Here is a 21,887-nt window from a genome sequence, read left to right as displayed (position 1 = left end):
TAGTCTTCATCACTCGACTGCCTTCCAACACCGTCACGCAGCTTTTCCCTTCCTCTCCTCACTACGACTCCTTCCACTGCTTGCTGATTTCCTAGGTGACTCTCTTTCTACCATTTCTCCTTTCAGCTTTGTCATTTTTTTTTCTTCCCTTCGCATCTTGTATTTGATTCAGTTACTCTCCCGGCTTCCTTCTAACTTCGTGTCATATTACCATTTTTTGACTGTGCTAGTTCTTAATAATCCTTCCTTTCTTCTTTCCATCCATCCTTCCTTCCATCCGTCCGTTCGTCCTTCCTCCCTTCCTTCTTTCCTTGCATCCTTCCTTCCTTCCTTTCTTCCTTCCTTCAAATAAAAGTAAAGTAAGTGGCGCCACCTTAGTCTGTCAGCAAGCGATCTGCCAATCCGTGCAAGACCACCCTGTTCTCCCCTTCCCCGTGTCCTTGCCGTCTCACCCGCTGTTCATCCCACGTCATGCTTTCTCACACGCCAGGAAGGACCAACAGGCGCAGGTTTCCGTTCTGTATGTCCTTTTTACACCACGCGCCGTCTGTGATATTCCCAGGATTTCATATTTCCATGTCTTTATTTTTTACTGACCTAACCTAACCTCTCAGACCTACCGTGTCCTATCCTAACCTAACCTACGAACTAACCCTAACCTAGCTAGTCCTGTCTCTTGTCTAACTTAGCCTAACTTACGAAGAAACTAACCTACCCTGATACTAAGAAAACGAACCTGACCTAGCCTAACATGACCTCCTTCCGTTTCGTGATTTCTGTGGCACCCCTCCTCCCCCTCCTTGGTGATATCTGTGGCACCCCTCCTCCCCCTCCTTGGTGATATCTGTGGCACCCCTCCTCCCCCTCCTTGGTGATTTCTGTGCCCCCCTCCCTCCTTGGTAATTTGCGTGCCCTCTCCCCCTCCTTGGTGATTTTTCTGCCCCCTTCCTTCCCCTGGTGATTTCTGTGGCACCCCTCCTCCCCCCCTGGTGATTTCTGTGGCCCTCTCCACCCCCTTGGTGATTCCTGCCCCTCCCCCCCTGGTGATTTCTGTGGCCCCCTCCACCCCCTTGGTGATTCCTGCCCCCCCCCCCCTCGTTAGGTGAAAACAGTCGTTAAAACCACCGACTGGAGATGCCACCGGAACGAAAACGCTGCAATCGCAAAAGCCAAATTGAAATCCCTCGTGACAGCCGATTGCGACGAGGTGAAAGACAAGGATAGACCACTTCCGAAGGTGCTAGTTTCCTCATCGCTGGTGGTGTGTGTACGAAGGTCAAGGTTTCGTTCCGGGGTTTCCTTTGGCCCAGTTCTTTCGTCAGACACGCCTTCATTTCTTCATAGGGTTCTTGAAGAGGTCTTGAAGTTGTTTACCAAATCTTACCAGGTACAAAATAGCTATCACCATTTACCACGGATCATATTTCTGTCTATCTGACTACCGCCAGTTGCCTTATTCTGTAAAGGGTAGCCACAAACAAATCGCCTTCATGTCCCCGTGTCTCCCCGCCATTTAGTCGCCCTCTTCCCGGCTCACACACACCCTCTCACATATACCTCTCCATTCCATTCCTCCATGTCATCCACAGTTTCCCCCCTCCCTCTCCTCCACTCCACCTCACTCGCATACACGCTCCACATTAGTCTCTCACTCTCCATCCACTCCACATGACCAAACCACCTCAGTGTATTTCTTTCATGCATGCTTCCTTTTTTCATTTTCTTTCTTTCTTTTTTTTTTTTCCTTTTTTTTTCGTATTTAGTCACTTTCATATTCACTTTAAATTTTTGCTGTGACGATAAGGGGCTCGTATTCTCGTCGGTTGAGGAACTCCGTAACACCTCTTCCTTAGCGATTTGTTTTTTTTAGATATGGCAGGTTAGTAGGTGGGGGCGCTCACCATCCACTCACTCGATGTAGTGCTGCTCTCGGGTGTCTGCCCTTTCCTCTCCATCCTTCTTTCCTTCATTCTTTCCTTGTCCTTTTGCCTGTGGGTGACTTTACACTCCCTCTTCTGTCTTTCTTTCCTTCATTCTTTCCACTTCAGCCTGTGGGTGACTCTACACTGAGTGACAAGCCAAATGGTTTCCTGTGCACCAGGAAACCATTCACTACGCTGGGTGGTAACCATATAACCAAATTTTGGCGCCTGGTGGTTTAGTGGGTAATTATTGCGCTCCAATCGGATTGAGCCGGTGAAGGTTTATATCCAAGGGGTGGTTGGGGTTGATTGCTCATGTAATGCCACTCAGGGATGAGTGAGGCTGGTCACTCTCATCTTAAATGTCGGGACCAACTGCCAAGCCCCGGGCTCCTACGCTCCTCATGGGGCAATGTAAGATTGGATGATGGATGGAAGGATGGATGGCAGGTTAGTATCCTTATATATGCAGAGTATGGCGATATTGGAAGGATTCATGGAAAGGAGAAGAGGACATTAAGGTGTAATAAGCAAAATAAATCACAAAGGAAAAGGTGTTAGGTGTTAGTGATGACTGTCACCACTCCGAATTACCTAAGCTTCGTGATCAGTGAGCTGGCTTTTTTTCTTTACCTTTTCTTTCTTTTTTTCTCTTTCTTTCACCTCTGACAAGCCATTCATGTTCTGTAGGTTTGTGTGGCGTCCTTTGTGTGTGGTTCCTACTCCCCTTGCTTCATCTCTCTCTCTCTCTCTCTCTCTCTCTCCCCCCAGTATCTCACTTTCTATCCCTTTCTTATTTTTTTCTCCCTGGTCGTCAGAAATCCACATTAATATTCTCCGTGGACTACTTGGCACAGTTAATTAATTTGTTTTCCCTCTATCCCACATAAAACAAAATTCAAATTCGGTCGAGTAACGCCATCTTTCCTCTTATCAAATTCCCATATTGAGGTTGATGATGATAGTTTTCTCTTTTCATGATCTATGATTTAAACCCAGCCCCAATAAATAAATAAATAAATAAATCCCAATAGTTGCTGAAAAAAATTATTGATCCAAAAAAATGTCGCTTTGAGAGGAATTTGTTGTTTACGCCGTGCACTTTCCCCAAAATTTTCGTCCCTCCGCTTTTCATGTCGTTATAACAAGATTAACACTGGTATTTGGTGCTAGTCACGAAGAAGTGCCACAGAAAGGATGTAGAGCCGCAGTATTGTCTTTTCCGGCCACTGGACTACATGAAATAGCTTGCAAAAGAATGAAAATGTGGGGCAGATTAAGGTGAAAGGAATATAGTAGACGGGAGAGTTGCATGGAATTCAATACTTCTTTATGAGGTAGGAATGAGTCTTCTTGGTTACTAGTCAAATTAATCCTCCTGCCTAACTACACGAGTATCAGTTTAGCAGAAAAAGAGGTTACAGATGTCACAAGTAAACAAACATATTTAAAATGTTTCCCACGTCCGTTATGGTGGTGTTGTAAGCTTACCTGTTTCGGTGCATCCCTTTCCGGCACGCTTGACACCCCGCCACGCCCACCCTTTCTTCTTTTTCTTCTTCGTCCTCCTCCTCCTCCTCCTCTTCTTCTTCTTCTTCTTCTTCTTCTTACTGCATTTTATAGTTACTTGTCATTCCCAAAAAAGAAGGAAATGTAAAAGAGAAACGCTGAAATTTATTTAAAAGTTTCGTTCGTCCAGTTTGATTAGGAGTAGGAATGTTAATCTCTCTCTCTCTCTCTCTCTCTCTCAATTTTTTTTTATATATATTCCATCATTATCAGTTCTTGTTATTTTTTTTTGCTTATTACTGGTTAATATACTTTCGTTGTGTTATTTACATCTGTTCATCAACGTAATTTCAGTAAGAGAGAGAGAGAGAGAGAATTATTATGATTACGCTGGATGATCATTAGATTTTAGTCGTTCAGTGACGTAAAAAATAAGAAAAAAGAAAGATAAAGAATTATGACGATTATCTGAGAGGTAGTGAGATAATACATGTGCATATCAAGTGAGAGAGAGAGAGAGACGGACAGACAGACAGACAGAGAGACTGGGATGAAAATGGGAGAGTAAAGGAAGGAGAATAGGAAGAGAGGAGAAGAAAGATAGAAAAATGGTACTGTGTGGTGTGGTGGGATGTAGTTTGGTGTGGTGTGGTGTGGTGGGATGTAATGTGGTGTGGTGTGGTGGGGTGTAGTGTGGTGTGGTGGGATGTAGTGTGGTTTGGTGTGGTGGGGTGGGGTGTAGTGTGGTGTGGTCTGGTGGGATGTAGTGTGGTGTTGTGGGGTGTGGTGGGATGTAGTGTGGTGTGGTGTGGTGGGATGTAGTGTGGTGTGGTGTGGTGGGATGTAGTGTGGTGTGGTGTGGTGGGGTGGGATGTAGTGTGGTGTGGCGGGATGTAGTGTGGTGTGGCGGAATGTAGTGTGGTGTGGCGGGATGTAGTGGGATGTGGTGTGCTGTGGTTAAATGGCATCAAAATATCGTTAAACAGACGTACAGAACTTTTTCAAAAAATGCCCCCACTTTCAAAAACATCTTCAGAAATAAAATGGTCAGGATTTAACGAAAATATAAAGAAAAATATAACCTCACACTGAAGTGGTTGCATGTTAATCCTCAGAATTTTAGGATTTTCAAAAGCTGAAAAAAAAAAAAAATCGTCAGGTCTTAGTAGTGAAAATCTTGAAACGCCTCACAACATGCTAACTATTGGAACATTATTGTGTGTGTGTGTGTGTGTGTGTGTGTGTGTGTGTGTGTGTGTGTGTGTGTGTGTGTGTGTTTTGAATTGTTCAGTGGTGGAATGAGCCAAGACCGTTATGTGTTACTAGAATTATGAAGGTTTTGTTCGTTATCCTAAGCACGCTCACACACACACACACACACACACACACACACACACACACACACACACACACACACACACACACACTTAAAGCTGTCCATCTGCCACAGTACTGTGCCAACGTGTGTGACTGTAGACTAATCCTGGATCCGCAGACTTTGCCACCCAGTTGGCATGTCTGATCTGGATTTGCTGGGAGAACTCAGTTTTGGTTATATCTTCGTTGTCTGCGCATCTCTCTGGCCAGATTCCGAACTTCGGGATGAATGGTTCCTTTGCTGCAGAGTGCTCTCCATTTTTTTCTGTCAAAGGCATTGGTTTCAAGATCTTCCGGTATAGTGCTGCATTCTTCAGGGTTGCCCTTGTATGATCTTCGTAACTCTTCTGTCTCCCTGGGTTGCGGTGTGCTTCAGGAAGTTGGCCATACAAGACCTGGCGGAGAAGACGATGCTTAGGCAAGCGGAACACGTATCCGACCATCTCAGCAGCTTTTTAGCCAGCATGGTTTCTATGTTGGTTTGCTTTGCCCGCTGGAGAATGTGTGAGCCAGGGACCTTACCCTCCCATGTGAGTCCTAGGATGCGCTCCAAGCATCGGATGTGAAGCGACTAAAGCTGCTTGGTGATACTGGTAGGCAGTCAAGGATTCAGGACCGTGTGAGGGCGAACAGGCATACAGCCGTGTATACGGATACCGTCGCCTTGATTCTCAAGTTGGTGTTTTCAAAGACTCTGGATCTGAGACGTGCAAGGACTTCTGCATCAATGTTTATGTTTACCTGTGAGCACGCTTCGACGGTAGGAATAGTTCTCCACCTGTTTTACATTTTTCTCCATATATCTGAAATGTAAGAGGCTCTGCCAGGTTGTTTCTCTGAGATATAATTTCTGTTTTATTGACATTTGCAGCCCCATTGCATGGTACTTGTTGTAAACGGTGGTGAGAGACTGTTGTAGGGTTTCTGGGGTAAGTGGAAGGACAGCACAGTCATCAGCGTATTGTAGCTGTAGGAAATGAGCCATACCAGTCTTTGTGCTTGAAGACGTCTGAGATTAATTAAGTTACTGTCCAGGCAGAACTAGATTTTTATTCCATCATCAGGTTTCATTTGTTGGTAACTTAAAAGGTGACTGGAGTGAGACATGTTGAAAATAACAGGAGCCAGAACACATCCTTGCTTCACTCCCAAGTCCACGTTGAAGGGTTCGGATTTGCTCCCACAAGCATTCATGTTGTCATGCAGGCTCTGCAGGATGGTAAGAAATTTGTAACTCCAGTTTTCGAAAGAGCGTTCCATTAAAAATTTCTGTTGACAGTGTCAAATGCTTTTCCAAGAGGAATACAGTATATGTCACAATTCTGCTCGTGGCATTTCTCTTGTATCTGTCGGGCACCAATGATTGTATCACAGGTACTTCGTTCCCTACAAAATCCACAGTGTGTTTCAAGAAGTGTTGACTCAGTCAGATGCATTGTCAGTCTGAATAACATCATCTTGGCTTGTACTTTGCTAGCATTCACAAGGAGGAAGATACCTCTACAGTTGTCATAATCTGAGCGGTCCCCTTTCTTCCTGTAGATGGTTACAATATCAGAAGTAAGCCATTCACACACACACACACACACACACACACACACACACACACACACACACACACACAAACTGGCCATAGGAAAGCACAAAAAATGTTACCGGTACTTTATGAATTTATTAAATATCCATACATCATTCCCTTTTCTTCTTGGTGCTGGAGAGGGAGGGACGCCTTCATGTGCTGGCGGCGATATAACCAGGCGGCTCCACTGCCTGGTTATACAAACGTCCCTCAGCTTCCTCCCTGTCCCCTCCTAAAGAAGATGGATTCGAGGATGGGGGCAACTTAAGCCTGCAGTTCACTGGGCTTATATTTCGGATTAGCCTAGGGTTGCAGCTATTACTACTACTGCTGCTGCTGCTGCTACTACTACTACTACTACTACTACTACTACTAGTACTACTACTTTGTTCTTGCTACCACCAGACGATTTTAAGTGATATTACTCAGCTTGGTGGTAGTAGCAGTAGTAGTAGTAGTAGTGTTGCTGTTATTTATGGTAATAATGTTGAGAACGATCCATAATGTGCAACAATAAAACGAGAGAGAGAGAGAGAGAGTCTTCCTCACTCCTCTCTTTAAATAGCACACAACAATGCTCAACCTGTATTTATATCTCACCAAGAACACTGCCCTTTCTCTCTCTCTCTCTCTCTCTCTCTCTCTCTCTCTCAGTTCGCCTAAATACTCATTTTTGACGAATGGTTTCATGAATTTCCCAGTCTTGATTTCGGTGAGTCGTTGTCTCTTTACTCTCACTTTTGGACCTGGCTGACTTTCACTTTCATTCTCTCTCTCTCTCTCTCTCTCTCTCTCTCTCTCTCTCTCTCTCTCTCTCTCTCTCTCTCTCTCTCTCTCTCGTAATAATTATAAATGAACTCTAAAGAATCTGCATAGGCCAATACCCATATAAATTCCAAGTAGCCTAAACTCATAAATTATCCATATCACGGAAAATCTTGCATCGTACCAGGACGTACGTGTGTCAGTGACGCAAATCTGATAAACTAAACAGGAACTTTATGAATTTCACACAGAATTTTCATACAGTACAGTGAAGTTTGAAATTTGAGCCTGTTATCGGAAGTTTACTATTGAAACTTAAATTAAGGTGTATTATTATTATTATTTTTTTTTAACGTAAAGCGTAACAATAGCATCCGTATTTTCTTATGAAATGTGAATCCCTGTATATAGGACCTCATATTATATATATATATATATATATATATATATATATATATATATATATATATATATATATATATATATATATATATATATATATATAATCTCTCACATACGAAGGCCCTCTGTTATCTTAACTGATAGGAAAATTAACAGTATTCCTCGTTTCGCAGCTTTCTTTCCATGCCTGTCGCGGTGGTCAAGTTCTACCAATGCGAGACGGAAGAATAATACGGAAAAGTCGCTCAGTTGTGGATAATGTCACTATTTACATGAATAATAAACAATAAACACACTGCTTTCTCGCGTTTATGAAGGTCTGCCATTGGGTCGACGGGAGGTTTCAGCCAATCAGCCGCCATTTTATATATCGCGTAGGAGCCGGGCAGCCAATCAGCAGCCATGTCCACCGTAGTCGTGGTGTCTGTAAACTCGGGGATGGTGTGTGATAATCTCGGCCTTATTTAACGGTGAGGAATATGTTTGTGAAGGCCTGCAGCCGGCGGATATGGTTGCTGGCAGTATGGAGATAGTTCACGAGGGCATGTTGAAGAAATCGCCGCCTCCCAAGCCCCTATTTCGGGCGGTAGGTATGAGGAGAGAGGGGGGACCTGAGGGGGACCTACTCCACTTGACAGACCCCTCGCACTCACTTATCTCTCTTCTTTCCACTCATCTTCCTCACTCTTTCCAGTCATAACCTCACCCCAGGCTTGGTTTTTATGCACACACGTTGTACGAGTTTGGTAGACGCTGTGAAATAAAGTCAAACTTGTTATTAGAGCAATAGTCTGGTCTGATGGGGTGGACCTGACTTCAATGTTTATACTCATCTATCACCCCACCCGAACCTCGGAGTACTTTAGAGGTTAAAGCCAGGTCTCTTCCACTTCACGTTGTAGCATTCATGACCTCATCAGCATTGAAATTTTGTCCCAGAGGTCTTTAATTTGAGAAAACTGGTTGATATACTGCGGTGCCAGATAGGCTACTCCAAGGTTGACTCATGATTCTCACACTTAAGGTCATTCTGCATACTTGGGTTCCCTTTAAAATGCAGGCTTGTTGCTGACTTCCCTTTTTCAGCACCATTGTAGGAAGCATTTATTTCAGATTCATAGTGTTCAGAGAGGTTTTTATTCACCAGTTTTATCATTGTTTTAAATCTGACTTCTGTTTTATTATATGATATTTCACCACAGTGTGCAATACCTCAGTACAGCCACTGAATAGATGAGCACTGCATGTTAAACATCCTAATAGACTATAACTTATAAATGGTTAAATTAATTGCCAGTGCCCCATTACAACCCAGTGCTGGTGAAAGGTGTAGTGAATTCCAGATATACAAAATGTGATGGTTATATGTTTGTGATACACTGTTTAGGCTGTACTCCAAATGTAGCTAATAGTTATGTATATGAGTGCATTAGAGACCTTATAGTGGAACAGATAAGGCCAAGTACGATATAATTTGGACAAATTTTTTGGAAGGTGTGCCAGTCTGGGCACTATTTTTTGCTGTTTTTATGTAGTTTATTTTGGTTTTCTTTGTAATTAATTATACGACTTTATTTATGAATAGTAACTAAATCTAACAAGACCTTACTGTGAAAGCTAGGCTACTTAGAGTACTTTTTCTTCCTTCTTTGCCCAGGTTAGGACCAAAGTATACTTCATGTTGACTTCTTGTCACAAATTTTTCATTTAACAATGAGTGACAAGCCAAATGGTTTCCTGTATACCAGGAAACTACTACGCTGGGTGGTAACCATATAACCAAATTTTGGCGCCTGGTGGTTTAGTGGGTAATTATTGTGCTCCAATCGGATTGAGCCAGTGAAGGTTTATATCCAAGGGGTGGTTGGGTTTTATTGCTCTCGTAATGCCGCTCAGGGATGAGTGAGGTTGGTCACTCTCATCTTAAATGTCAAGACCAACTGCCTAGCCCCGGGCTCCTACGCTCCTCATGGGGCAATGTAGGATTGGATGATGGATGACCAGTGTATTCATTTTCTCAAATTCTTTACCCCTTTTTCACCTGCAGTGTAAAATAGCCAGCTTTAAGTTGGATGAGTTTTTATTGTTAATAGTTGGCGAGAGGAGTGGCAGCCCTCTCAGTGACTTATTTGTTTACTTGTAGGTGTTGCGAGGAGATTTCTTGGAGCAATGGTGTTCCAACACTCCTCCCGAACCCGGCATCCCTCTGTTGCAGGTTCACTTCATCTGGTAGTGAATTCGTAGTCGCTCTGCAGGGTGATATGTATCTTGGTACTTGTGGTTCATCAAGTACCATCCTCAGGAATTCATCTAGTCAGTCTTTGAAATATTTTACTGAGCAGTTAGTGAGGTCTTGAATTTTTTGTGGCAGGCAGTTGAAAATTCAGGGACCTTTGTGTGGGGGCAGACTGGATGAGAGGAGAGTCTTAATCCTTGCTGGTGCTTGTGACGGCAGGATTTTTCTTACACACTTGCAACCACCCCTGTGGTTAAAATGTGGTTCCACCTCACTGATGTTGGAAGGGTTGGGTACCAGTTTTTCAAGGACCTTCCATGTGTAGATGGTAATGTATTTTTCTCTGTGTTGCTGCTGAGAATATAGCCCCAGTTTTTTGTAGTCTGTCCCAGTAGGAGAGTTCTTTCATTTCCTTTATTTGCCTGGTGTATGCTCTTTGTATGGACTAAAGGGCCTGTATGTCCATAATCCTGTGGGGGGACCATAGTTGACTGCAGTAGTCCAGGACAGGTTGGACAATTGCCCTCCATAGAATCAGCATGCACTCCTCCTCCCAGGAATAGAAGGTTCTAAGGGCCCACCACAGCCTTCTTGATGGTTTGCTGTATGTGGTGCTTGAAAGTGACATCATCAGTTAGGTATACCTGAATGCATTTTGCATGGGGGCTTGTATCAATTGCCTTATTTTCACTTGTGAGCAGAGAAGTGTTGCCGAGGATCTCTTGATTGGTACCACTTCTGAGCAGCAGGAACTTGCCATCATTGAATGTCATGTTGTTTTTCCTTGCCCAATTGTAGACTTTGTTGAGGTCCTCTTGGAGAAGATCAACAACTTCACTAGCTCTGATACTTTTGCCTATATTGATGTCGTCAGCGAGCGAGGGGAGTGTGGAGTGCGCAATTTCATTGTCGATGTCCCCTATCATTATTAGGAACGGTAGGGGTCCTAGAACAGAACCCTGGGGGACACCACTCACAACCCTGTGTTCTGCTGATATGCCTTCATTTGCATCAACAGTCTGGGATCATGTAAGAAAGTTGTGAATCCACACTCTTATTTTCCCAGTTATGCCTAGCTCTCTTAGCTTGTGCAGAAGGATACCATGGTCGACCTTGTTGAATGTCCTAGTGAAATGGAGGAAGGCAGCATCGACATTGTCGCCCTCTGCTAAATGGGGGAGGAGTTTGTCATGGTGGGCGAGTAGTTGGGACAAACAGGATCTTCTTTTACAGAAACTGTGTTGGCCAGGATTTAAGAGATTTCCTCCATCAAGGAAGGCATAAATTTTATTTCTTATAATCTTTTCAAAGATTTTTACTGTATTTGAGGTTAGAGCAACTGGTTTGTAGTTTTTTTTGGTGATCCCTTGGTTCTTTTTGAATTGGAGATATTGTGGCTTTCCTTGCTTCTGTAGTGGAGTTATTGTGGCTTTCCTTGCTTCTGTAGTGGAGTTATTGTGGCTTTCCTTGCTTCTGTAGTTGATGAAAATAAATGAATAAATAAATAAAAAATGAAGTTACAGGTATAGCTATACTGAACACTTAAAATATCCTTGAAGAAAAAGGAAAAAAAAGAACTTACAGGCTAACTGACCTTTTCCTAAGGCCTAATTAAAACATTATATTGTATCCTATCTAACATAACAAACATAACCAAATTTTACCCCTTGGTGCTGACAGCATCCATTTAGCACAGACTAGAACATTGAGGACAACAATAGCAGCAGAGTACGAGTGACAGACACCCCTCATGCATCCTATAGGACAGTCCCACACACTCAGAACCTCCCCCATGGGTAAACAATGCCTTTACCTTTCCTTTGAAGTGTAAAAGCTCCCTCAAACTTCCAGAGTGTGCTGTCACAATAGCTGAATCCTTTATAATTTGGATTAAATAATAGGAATTGATATTGGAGACTATTAAATTCACAAGCACATTCACCATGCATTTCTCTACAGTTCTGTAAGAGACATAGGCCATACAGTAACTCTTTGCTGTAGTGCAGTAGTGTTATTATTAGTCTCTCCTGAGTCAAATTAAGTCATTTTGAGAGACCAAGAATAAAAGGAAAGAATACATTATTACATATTGTGGTGAGGAGGGTAATGATTTATGCAGAAAAAAAAAATCATCATTCGTAGTAGACTTATTTACCCAAGCTTTTTAACCTGTAGATCGTTTATTTAGGGGTATGGATTTTTTTTTTTTTTTTTTTTTTTTTTTTTTTAATACAAATGCAGTACAGTATACCATTATCGTGTTCATGACGCACCAAGTTGTCCCCCCCTACTGTGACCAAGTGGGATTTTTACATACTGGTACGGTACATACTGAACCTTGAGTAAAGTGCTTCAAAGTGAGTACAGTATATGTATGTACAGTACTAATCCAGCTACTGTAGGGTACAGGTTAGTGTCACATCACAATATACGGTATGTAGCATGCTGTACTATTTTATGGTATCCTGCAGGACCATTCACATTTGCTGTATCTATCTATCTATCTACAGTACTGTATAGCCAGATGCCATAATCCAATAAGGGGTGACCATTTGTCTCTGAGTTATTTGTTTTACAGTGAGGAACACTGACCCTCTGGTGTGACAAATTACTGAATCAGTGGTGTTTTACTGAATGGACACTTTTAATTGAAAATTTTTATAATTTTTATAACCCTGTAGGTTCATACACACCTAATTAGCTGAAATTCAGTAAAAAAAAATTGTGCTTAATTTATCTACCATCACTATTAACGAAAAACTGGGGTTCAGAGCGAAAATGTGCTGAAGTTAGCCGATATTACTGTACCCCATTAGATTGCCAGCACGCCTTGACAGACGTCTGGTTTGCATAAAGATTGATTTAAAATGGAAATAAATGTATTTACATTGTAAATCATTATTTATACTAAATATATGTCTGTCAAGGCAAGTTGTTGAGCTAAAGGCGAAACATTTTCACTGACTTTAGCAGGTGTTCACTCTGAATCCTGATTTTTTATTAATAGTTGAATTAAACACAAGTTTTGGACCGGATTTCAGCTAATTAGATATGTATGAACCGGTATGTGATAAAAATGATAATTTCCAAGTAAAAGTGCCGATTCGGTAATTCATTGAACCCCTAACCCTCCACCAACCCACTTGCTGACATGTAGGGAACACGTATAGGTTGGCTGTATGGTTATCACTAAGTGTTGTAAATGGCTTTCTGGCTTACAGGAAACCATTAGGCTTGTCACTCAATGTAAAGCCACCTGAAAAGGAAAGAACAGGAAAGATGGGAGATTTTGACAGACAGGAGGGCAGACACAGAATAAGGATGATAAATGTGAAGGAAGAAGTGGGCAACACTGCATCAAGTGAGTGGATGGTGCTTCCCACCACCTAAATGTAATAAAATATCCATCTGTCCATCCATCATCCAATCCTACATTGCCCCATGAGGAGCGTAGGAGGCCGGGGCTTGGCAGTTGGTCCTGACATCGAAGATGAGAGTGACCAGCCTCACTCATCCCTGAGTGGCATTACCTGATCATTCAGCCCCACCCATCCCTTGGATATAAACCTTCACCAGCTCAATCTGACTGGAGCTCAATAATTACCCACTAAACCATCAGGTGCCAAAATTTGGTTATATGATTACCACCCAGCGTAGTAAATGGTTTCCTGGTGTACAGGAAACCATTTGGCTTGTCACTCAGTGTAGAGTCACCCACAGGCAGAAGGAAGAGAAAAGAATGAAAGAAAGAAAGACAGAAGAGGGAGGGTAAAGTCACCTGTAGGCAGAAGGACAAGGAAAGAAAGACAGAAGAGGACGGAAGGAAAGAAGGATGGAGGAGAGGAAAGGGCAGACACCCAAGAGCAGCACTACCGGTACAGCAAGTGAGTGGATGGTGAGAGCCCCCACCTACCACAAACTTACCAAAAATTTGGAAGTAAGACACAATTCAGGACACTTAGCATCTTTATTCACCCTTCAGTAGAATTTTGGTATGGATAAAGAACTTGTGGTGGCTGTTAGTTAAAAGGATAACCTCTCATTGATAATAAGGGCATACACATTACATACCTGTGTATTATAATGATCAAAATTGGTACCAGTATCTGTACTGAATAACATTATATACACATTGCAAAACTTTTCATTGTTAATGGTCTCTGCCTTGAATGTAGAAGTCAGTTAAATGAGTTCACTTTATCGTAGTAGCTGTTTTAACCATTATTGCGATAAATACATGAAACATTTATAGCGACATGTACAGCCCGATACTGATTATTCCACTGCATCTAACCTACCTCACTTTTAGGGCATGTCCATCATTTTCTTCCCTGACACATTATAGGCTTTTGGAGAGCTTCATCTTTGGGAAACATATACTTCACTCAGTGTGGGAATATTTCCCAAAAGAGGAAGAGAAATAGAAGAGGTGAACTACAGTATTTGGCAGACTTTTGTCTCCCCCTTGTACTGTACTGTATCTTAATTCTTGCCATGAATTGATCTGTTTTTCTGTCTGTCGTTCAGTCCATATTTGTACTGTATCTGTATAGCCATATGCCATCATCACAGAGAAGGTGGCCATTAACCCTTTAAACGCGGATCGTCGCGTTTGCGATGCTTGGCGAAAAGGACATAACGGCAGAGCGTCGCGTTTGCGATTCTAGTAAATTTTGAATAACCGCGGGCAAGCAGGCTCCAGCTGGTATTGTCTATCAGTACCACCACCCTTTAGCTACAATTAGCATACTTAACCTTTGTACTACTGACCTCCGTTGTTGCCAAGTATCGCGTTTTTTTTCCCCCCTCCCACCCCCCAACCACAGCCCGGCCAGCCCGGCTGTGATACATGGCAGCGCTCTGACTGCTCAGAACTGTAAATCTGCGCTCTCCTCTCACAAGCAGTTTATGCTAATAGGAAACGCTTGTTTCCCCAGTTGTAACACTAGCTTTTTTTCGCACGGTTTGCCCCTGTTTACCGTCAGTTTACCGCAGGCTTTCAAAGTGACATTATGGCGAGTTCTAGCTCTTCCGAGTCAGTGCAAGCGGCTGACAGGAACGAAAATAAAGTGACGGGCGTAAGGCAGAATAAAAAGTGCGCCGCGGTGATCTTTTGGGAAGTAATATGATTGAAAATAATGTCGTATACATGTTTTTAGCTGTGAAAATGGAAATGTTTGTTGAGTGACGGGAAGACCGCCGCCGTGCTGCATGTCGGCCGTATGCTTCGTTGATTTTAGCCTTATATTCAGTGCTTATTGTACAAATACGGATTCCAAACTACCTTTACGTTGAAGTATAAAGTTTACTGTGACAGAATGAGGCTGTGGTAGAGGGGAAACCGGGTTGCTGGAGGTGTGAAAGTGAAGATTTGGTTACCCAACTTTGCAAGTCTCCACAAGTCCTTGGGTAGTCCACGAAGGCTCAACACCTGTCTCTGGAGAAAGCTGAATGTAAGTACTATCTGCCATACCAAGTATAATGTTCTAGGGTTAATCTCTGATTTTTGGCTAATATTTTCCTACAGGTACTCAGACCGCGATACAACCCTGCCACTCGGGGGGGGGGGTCGACTGTTCATAGCCGCGTTTAAGGGGTTAACAAATCAGCTCCATGTCACCCAACCATCTGCCATCAGGCAGCCCTACCTCCAACTCACCACCCCATTCATTATTGCTCACACATCATGCTGAAACTATTGTCATTATAACTTTATTAACCACATGATAACATTCTGCAGAAATGGCGACAGCGGTGGTTTGTGCTGAGGTCAGGAGAGTTACCGGGTCAGTACTTCCTCGAGTACTACACAGATCAGACACGGCGCAAGTTGAAGGGTAGAATAGATCTTGACCAATGTGACCAGGTATGTAAGAAAAATATTTAGTTCATTAGCCTGTTTTTGGAAACTTTACTTTGTAGTCCATCTTATAATAAAATCAGAGTAATGATAATACTGTTATGATAATAATAGAAATAACAAACTAGTAGTAGTATTGCTTCCATTGCATTTTATGGTGAGAGCTGCTTAGTCACAGAAATACAGTATGCAACGTAGCTATATTCAGATTGGCTTTTCAGAACAGTTGCTAAAATTCTGAAAATCACCCAAGTACCTGGTATGAATAATCATTCATTTCAAGCTAGCATCATTTTCATGCATTACATTGGGTAGATCTTCATCATCATCATTATCATCATCATCCTGTCCCTCTTTTCCATCAGTACATAGGGTGGATTAGGATCCCAAAGCAAGGTACCATTCATCTTCGCTATGCACTTGTGACTTTTTCCTCTGAGTGGCATCACTTTTACACTTCCATATCTGCAGTGGCCTATTTTTAATTGAATGTGTAAGGTTTAATTCTTATTTATCAGATATTGGAACTCAAGGGGAGGATGCGTATATGAAGATTTGTCTATCTATCTATCTGTTGCCAAACGCCATAATCCCTTAAGGGGTGGCCATTTGAGTTTGAGTTATTTGTTTTACGGGGAGGGGCACTAACCCTCCACCAACCCACTTGTTGACACATAGGGAGCACGGATGGTTTGGTTATATGGTTACCACCCAGCGTTGTAAATGGTTTCCTGGCTTACAGGCTTGTCACTCGATGTAATGTGACTTGTAAAGGAAAGAAATGCAATAAGAAGTGACAGGAAAGATGAGAGAAATAAGAAGAGAGGAGGGCAGGCACAGAAAAAGAATGATAAAGGCTAAGGAAGAAGCAGGCAGCACTACATCAGGTGAGTGGATGATGGTCGCCACCACCTACCACAATGAAGATTAGTACTGTGTTTTTAATCTGACAGTTTCCAGCAAGATATTCTTTAATGAAGCTTGGTAGGAAAGGTTTATAATGCTACCATATGCTGTCTGTGTTAGAAAGAAGGGTATATTTTTAGTGAACAGCTATCACCAGTTTTTACTTTCAAAATTTTTTCCTGAAGCCCCCATAAAACAAATAACTCAAAGTCAAATGGCCACCCCTTACGGGATTATGGTGTCTGGCAATAGATAGATAGATAGATAGTTGTTCTTGGCTTGTTAACAGTTGCAGATCCCACAGGGTTGTAGATTTTCAGGCTTTATATTAATTTAAGCTTAAGTTCTAGTTTTAGAAGTAAGGTTAATTATTCATAAACCATTGTGCTAACACTGTGATACTGTTTTTTTAGGTTGGTTCAGATGTAACATTTGCTAACTCTAATGCCATGACTCGTGTTTTTTTTAGGTCGATGCAGGCATAACTTTTGCCAACCGGAAGTCGGAAGCAGACTTCAAGTACATGTTTGACATCAAGACCCCCAAGCGTGTTTACTATCTGTGTGCCGAAACTGAGCAGGAGATGAACCGCTGGGTGGACTGTGTGTGTCACGTGTGCGGCCTCAAGATATACTCGCAAGAAGATGAATACCCGCCTTTACCTCCTGATCACCTATCACCCACCCCTCCCTCAGCCACCCCCCCTGCCTCCCTCCACACCCTGCCCATCGACCACCCTGCTCTTGAATCACCACCCTTGTCCCCATCGTCACCTGGGTCGTCCATATCAGGACCTTATATTCCCATCAGTACATGTTTTACTGGGAAAAGGACACCAAACACGAATACGAACTTCCCTTTCGGTGACGATGTGCCCTTGATAAGAGCATTGGATAACCACCGATCTAGCATACCCAGTGAAATGGCCCCTCCACCTCCAATTATAGGCCATGACAGCCAGCCACCCTTGACTCAGGCTCCTCCCCCTCCCATTGTTAATACAGGGGCCATCCCACGTGACTCCTTTGACAGTCACAGAGCGTTAAGACCATCTGGAACCACCCCGGAAGATGCATTAAGTGTACAGTCACCACTTGGCACAGAAGGCAGTAGTGTGTTTAGTGAAGATGAATGGGTTCCCACACCAATGAAAGTCGAGGCAAAGTTTTTCGGTGAGGGCAGTAGACCTGTGGGAGGTCTTCAGGTTAGAGATATTTACTCCAAGGAAGGAACTGGTAGGTTGTCACCAGGAACTGGGAATGGTGTTGTTGCCTTGGCCGGTGAAGTACGAGGCCTCACTTTAGCAGACGAGGATCACCAGATGCTTACAGCCCCACCCAGACCTCCCAAACCGGCCCATCTTGCAGAAATTCAGCAGCAGACTTACCAAAATGTTGAGTCTTTTTCTAGAGCACCAATAGTTAGAAGAAACAGTTCAAACGACAAAGTTAAAAATGGATATGGGGGTTCAGTTATAGTACAGGAGAATGTCGCTGTACCCTCCGACCCTGAGCCTTCCCCTGTGTCTGTGAGTAGCTCATTGCCTCCATCTACTCCACGTGAGGTGAATGAGGAATCTCATATGGTCTTCAGACCCCAGCAGTTTGTAGAGTCCATGAGTCCTCAGGCAGCTGAACGAACTAAACAAAAGCAACAGCCCTGTTACAATAACTTTGTTGTAACTCCCATACAGGGACAAATATTTTCTTATGATGTGCGTCACCACGACAAACCTGGAGAACTGGACCCCAGAATATCCCCTGCAGCCTTATACTCCAACATCCCACAGTCAGGCAAGAGCCCCGTCCATCCTCCTGCAGTTGATAGAGGCCTCAAGCCTAAGAAAACCCCCGACTGTGGTAACCCGAGCCCTGCCGACATACCGGTATCCTCCCCCCCGTCCAGCGGTGGACCTCAGGAGGTTCTTGGTGCAGTAGGAGGCTCCCCTGCACCCCCTGCCTCCGCCCCACCAATCGTAGATAGGAACCTGAAACCAACAAAGAATCCCCCAGAGCCTGTGACCAAGAACCTGTTTGTTCTGGACCCAGCACCAGTACGGAACAAGAAACACAATCAGAGAAAGCCTCGAGCTGCCCCCTCCCCCACTCCCCCTTCAGCTCACAATGGCCGTGGAACTAATGAGAGTGGTGATGAGCCTGACCCCTCCACCCCAGGCAGCAGGCGAGATTCAACTAATGCTGATGAACAGGTATTTGTCGCTGTTGTAAGTTAGTGAAGTTTCTTTAGTTAGATTTCATGGACTTACTGAGATTTTGTGTGTGTGCGTGCACACACGCAGGCACGTGCAAACTCAGTTTTCTAGTAAATACAATAATATTTTCAGTTTTGTGGAATAGGTCAAGACAAAGATCTTCCATAAAAATGTTACTTTTGGAAAACAAGATGCAGAGTTTTACTCAGAATAACTTGTAACTGCCTAGACTGTATTAATGCTGTAGATTTGAGGTTTTCACCCATTGAAACACTGTCTTATTATATTTGCAGGGAAATAGTGGAATAAATTAATGTCTTGGAGGTACTACCATGAGAATGGGTCGTGGGTACAGGCTTGGTTGCCAGCCACTCAGTCATCACTCTTAGGTAGCAAACTTAGCCACAAATATGTACTGTAGCATCAGTTCAGTCAGAGATCCCCACATTGTTACAAATATTACACATTGTAGGTTTCTTTTGGGGAGGTGGTGGCTCAATCGGTAGAGAGGTGGCCTGCAGTGCTACCGGACCCAGGTTCAAATCCCCGCTGGGGCAGGGAACAGTTTATGGATTTGAATTTCATAAAAGCAGACTTTACTGATCTACCAGAAGACCCACCGACATGTCGTAAAAATACCCCCGCTAATACCAATACACCATTCCTGTGTGAGACAGCCCTAGCATGTATTCAATATGGACAGTGGGTGTTAGCGCCTAAGTGGTGACATGTAGAAGTGTATGGTATGTAGGAGGATTACTGGGCCTTGGAAGCAGGCTGCAAAGCCTATGCCCAGAATCGGACACATAAAAAAAGAAAAAAAAGTTTTCAGCAATTGTTAGGAAGTAATTACTGTAACTGGTTTTGGCACTTGGTTTAGCTTTGGTCCATAGAAAACATCAGCTATACCAGTGGTTTCCAACCTGTGGGGCGCGTCCCCCTAGGGGGGCACGAAGAGCTGCCTGGGGGTTGCAGTGACTTGACAAAGAGGGTAATTATATTTGAAAACTAGGAATTATGATGGAATTCAGTAATTTCTAAATATGGAGCAAATATTTCAGATATGGTTGTTCAATCTGTACATGGATGGGGTAATAAAAGAGGTACAAGGTAGGGTAGTGGATGTTGGAGTGGCCCTGGTGAGAGAGGATAGTGTTTGGAAACTCCCTGTACTGTTGTTTGCAGATGATACTGTGTTGTTGAGTGAAGACGAAGGGGAGCTGCAAGGCTTGGTGGATGAGTTTGAGAGAGTGTGTAAGAAACGGAACCTAAAGGTGAATGTAGGGAAGAGTAAATTGATGGTCTTTGAGAGAGGTGAAGTCAGTGAATGTACAGCGAGGTTGGATGGTGAGGAATTGGAAAATGTGAGTACGTTTAAGTATTTGGGTAGTGTGATGAGTAAGGATGGAGGTTTGGAGGGTGAAGTGCTTGAAAGGGTACAGCAGGGAAGAAAGGTTGCTGGTTCCTTAAAAGCAGTGATAAGAAACAGGGAAGTGAGCATGGAAGTAAAAAAGTTACTACATGACAGTATTGTGATACCAACTCTAACGTACGGAAGTGAAGCTTGGACATTGTTGGAAGGACACAAGTCAAGAGTGAGAGCAGTGGAAATGAGTTATTTAAGAGGAGCCTGTGGAGTCACGTGGAGAGACAGGCTGACGAATGAGGATATAAAGGAGCGTTGTGGTGTGGATGTGGATGTGATAGGAAGCGTTGTGAGGAACACACTGAGGTGGTTTGGCCATGTGGAGAGGATGTAGGGTGAAAGATTGACGAAGAGAGTGCATGTGAGTGAGGTGGAGGGTGGAAGAGGGAGGGGGAGACCGAGGATGAGATGGAGGGATGGGGTGGAGAGGTATATGAGAGAGGGGGGTGTGAGTTGGGAGCAGGGCAGTGAAATGGCGGGGGACAGGGCGACTTGGAGGCGATTTGTTTGTGGCCACCCCAAACGGGATTGAGGCGTCTGGCAATAGATAGATAGATAGATAGATGAATAAGAAATCTAGTTGTCTGAATATATAAACAGTTTCAAAGATTAAGAATCTATGATATTTATTGACATGTGCCAACTATGCCAGTAAAATACAGTATTTGAGGAAAGGGGGCGCAGGGAACGTGTCAGTCAGTGAGGGGGGCGAGAATTAGAAAAGGTTGGAAACCACTGAGCTATACAGTGTTCTTTGGCCACCCTCAAAATGGGGAATCCTTAAGAGGAAGCATGATGTCATGTTTTTTTTATGTATGTAGACCTGTGTATGCGTGAAACACGTGTATCATCACAGCAGCTGAGAATACCATATGTATACACTATTCTATTCAAGAGAAAATCTTTAGTATGGTATTTTATTTCTTTAGGCAATTTGAGTGTTGTGGAATAAACTTTTAGAAAGGGATTTTTATTATTTTTTCTGTTGACATAAAAAGGCCTCTTAGGTAAACTGGTGTTCTGTAAAAATGGAGTTTTGTTATATTTTAATCTTTGGTGATGTCTCATACTCATCATTCCATAAAGGTTAAGCCTAGATTAATCAAGTGCTTCCAAGACTGCAGGATGAGGGGTTTCCTTTTGATAAATACCTTCCATACAAACTTTGGCCTTGATTTGTATTTACTTTCCCATTCATTGCCTCCCATTGCAGATTTTCTTCCCAATCCAGAGTGCATCCCAACTAGAGAAGGAAATCCAGTACCTTGACCTTGATTTGGACCAAGAATCCCGGCAGAGTCCCAAGAGTGTGAAGGGGTCGGGAGGGTCCAAGGGTGCGTTGGTGGCAGCCTCGGCTCCCTCAGTTGTTTACAAGAAGGTCGACTTTGTGAAGACCGATGCGTTCAACAAGATGAGAGTCAGTGTGGAGGACACTTACCGTAAAAACCAGTAAGAGTTATGATAAAAGATGTTGTTGTAATGAGAGATACAGTAACATACAGTGTATTGAAGTTGTAGTGTTAAAAGATTGTTTATTGGTTGAAGTTGTAGTAAAAGGCAGTTGGAGTTGACCAGTAAGAGTTGTGGTAAAAAGAGCTGCTGTAGTAAAAGATATGGATATTGGGTGAAGTTGTTGCTTTACTGTAAAAGGTGTGGTATTTTGTTGAAGTTGTTGTAAGGATAGTGAGTAGTT

The 21,887-nt window shown here is 43.1% G+C and overlaps 1 protein-coding gene across 1 annotated transcript; it reads left to right on the top strand.

Moving 5' to 3' along the window:
- The first annotated feature begins 8,049 nt into the window (after positions 1–8,049).
- On the top strand, positions 8,050–21,647 carry dos (daughter of sevenless). The gene is made up of 4 exons (XM_080280826.1): positions 8,050–8,140; positions 15,531–15,656; positions 17,026–18,765; positions 21,408–21,647. The coding sequence occupies exons 1-4, from the start codon at positions 8,063–8,065 to the stop codon at positions 21,645–21,647; spliced, it is 2,184 nt and encodes a 727-aa protein (XP_080136952.1). The 5' UTR covers positions 8,050–8,062.
- Positions 21,648–21,887: the final 240 nt, after the last annotated feature.

The sequence above is a fragment of the Coenobita brevimanus genome, chromosome 86 (genome assembly GCF_032717465.1).
Source record: "Coenobita brevimanus isolate Jiangsu-jjx chromosome 86, ASM3271746v2, whole genome shotgun sequence".
Classification (NCBI taxonomy): Eukaryota; Metazoa; Arthropoda; class Malacostraca; order Decapoda; family Coenobitidae; genus Coenobita; species Coenobita brevimanus.
Note: the sequence above shows the minus strand (reverse complement) of the source record. Positions and strands in the feature narration are given on the sequence as shown.

Bases quoted from the DNA above. Each gene is read 5' to 3' on its own strand.
- dos (XM_080280826.1), top strand. From the start codon at position 8,063: ATGGTTGCTGGCAGTATGGAGATAGTTCACGAGGGCATGTTGAAGAAA. The intron at 8,141-15,530 runs GTAGGTATGAGG...AACATTCTGCAG, and splicing joins CCAAGCCCCTATTTCGGGCG to AAATGGCGACAGCGGTGGTT. The intron at 18,766-21,407 runs GTATTTGTCGCT...CTCCCATTGCAG, and splicing joins CAACTAATGCTGATGAACAG to ATTTTCTTCCCAATCCAGAG.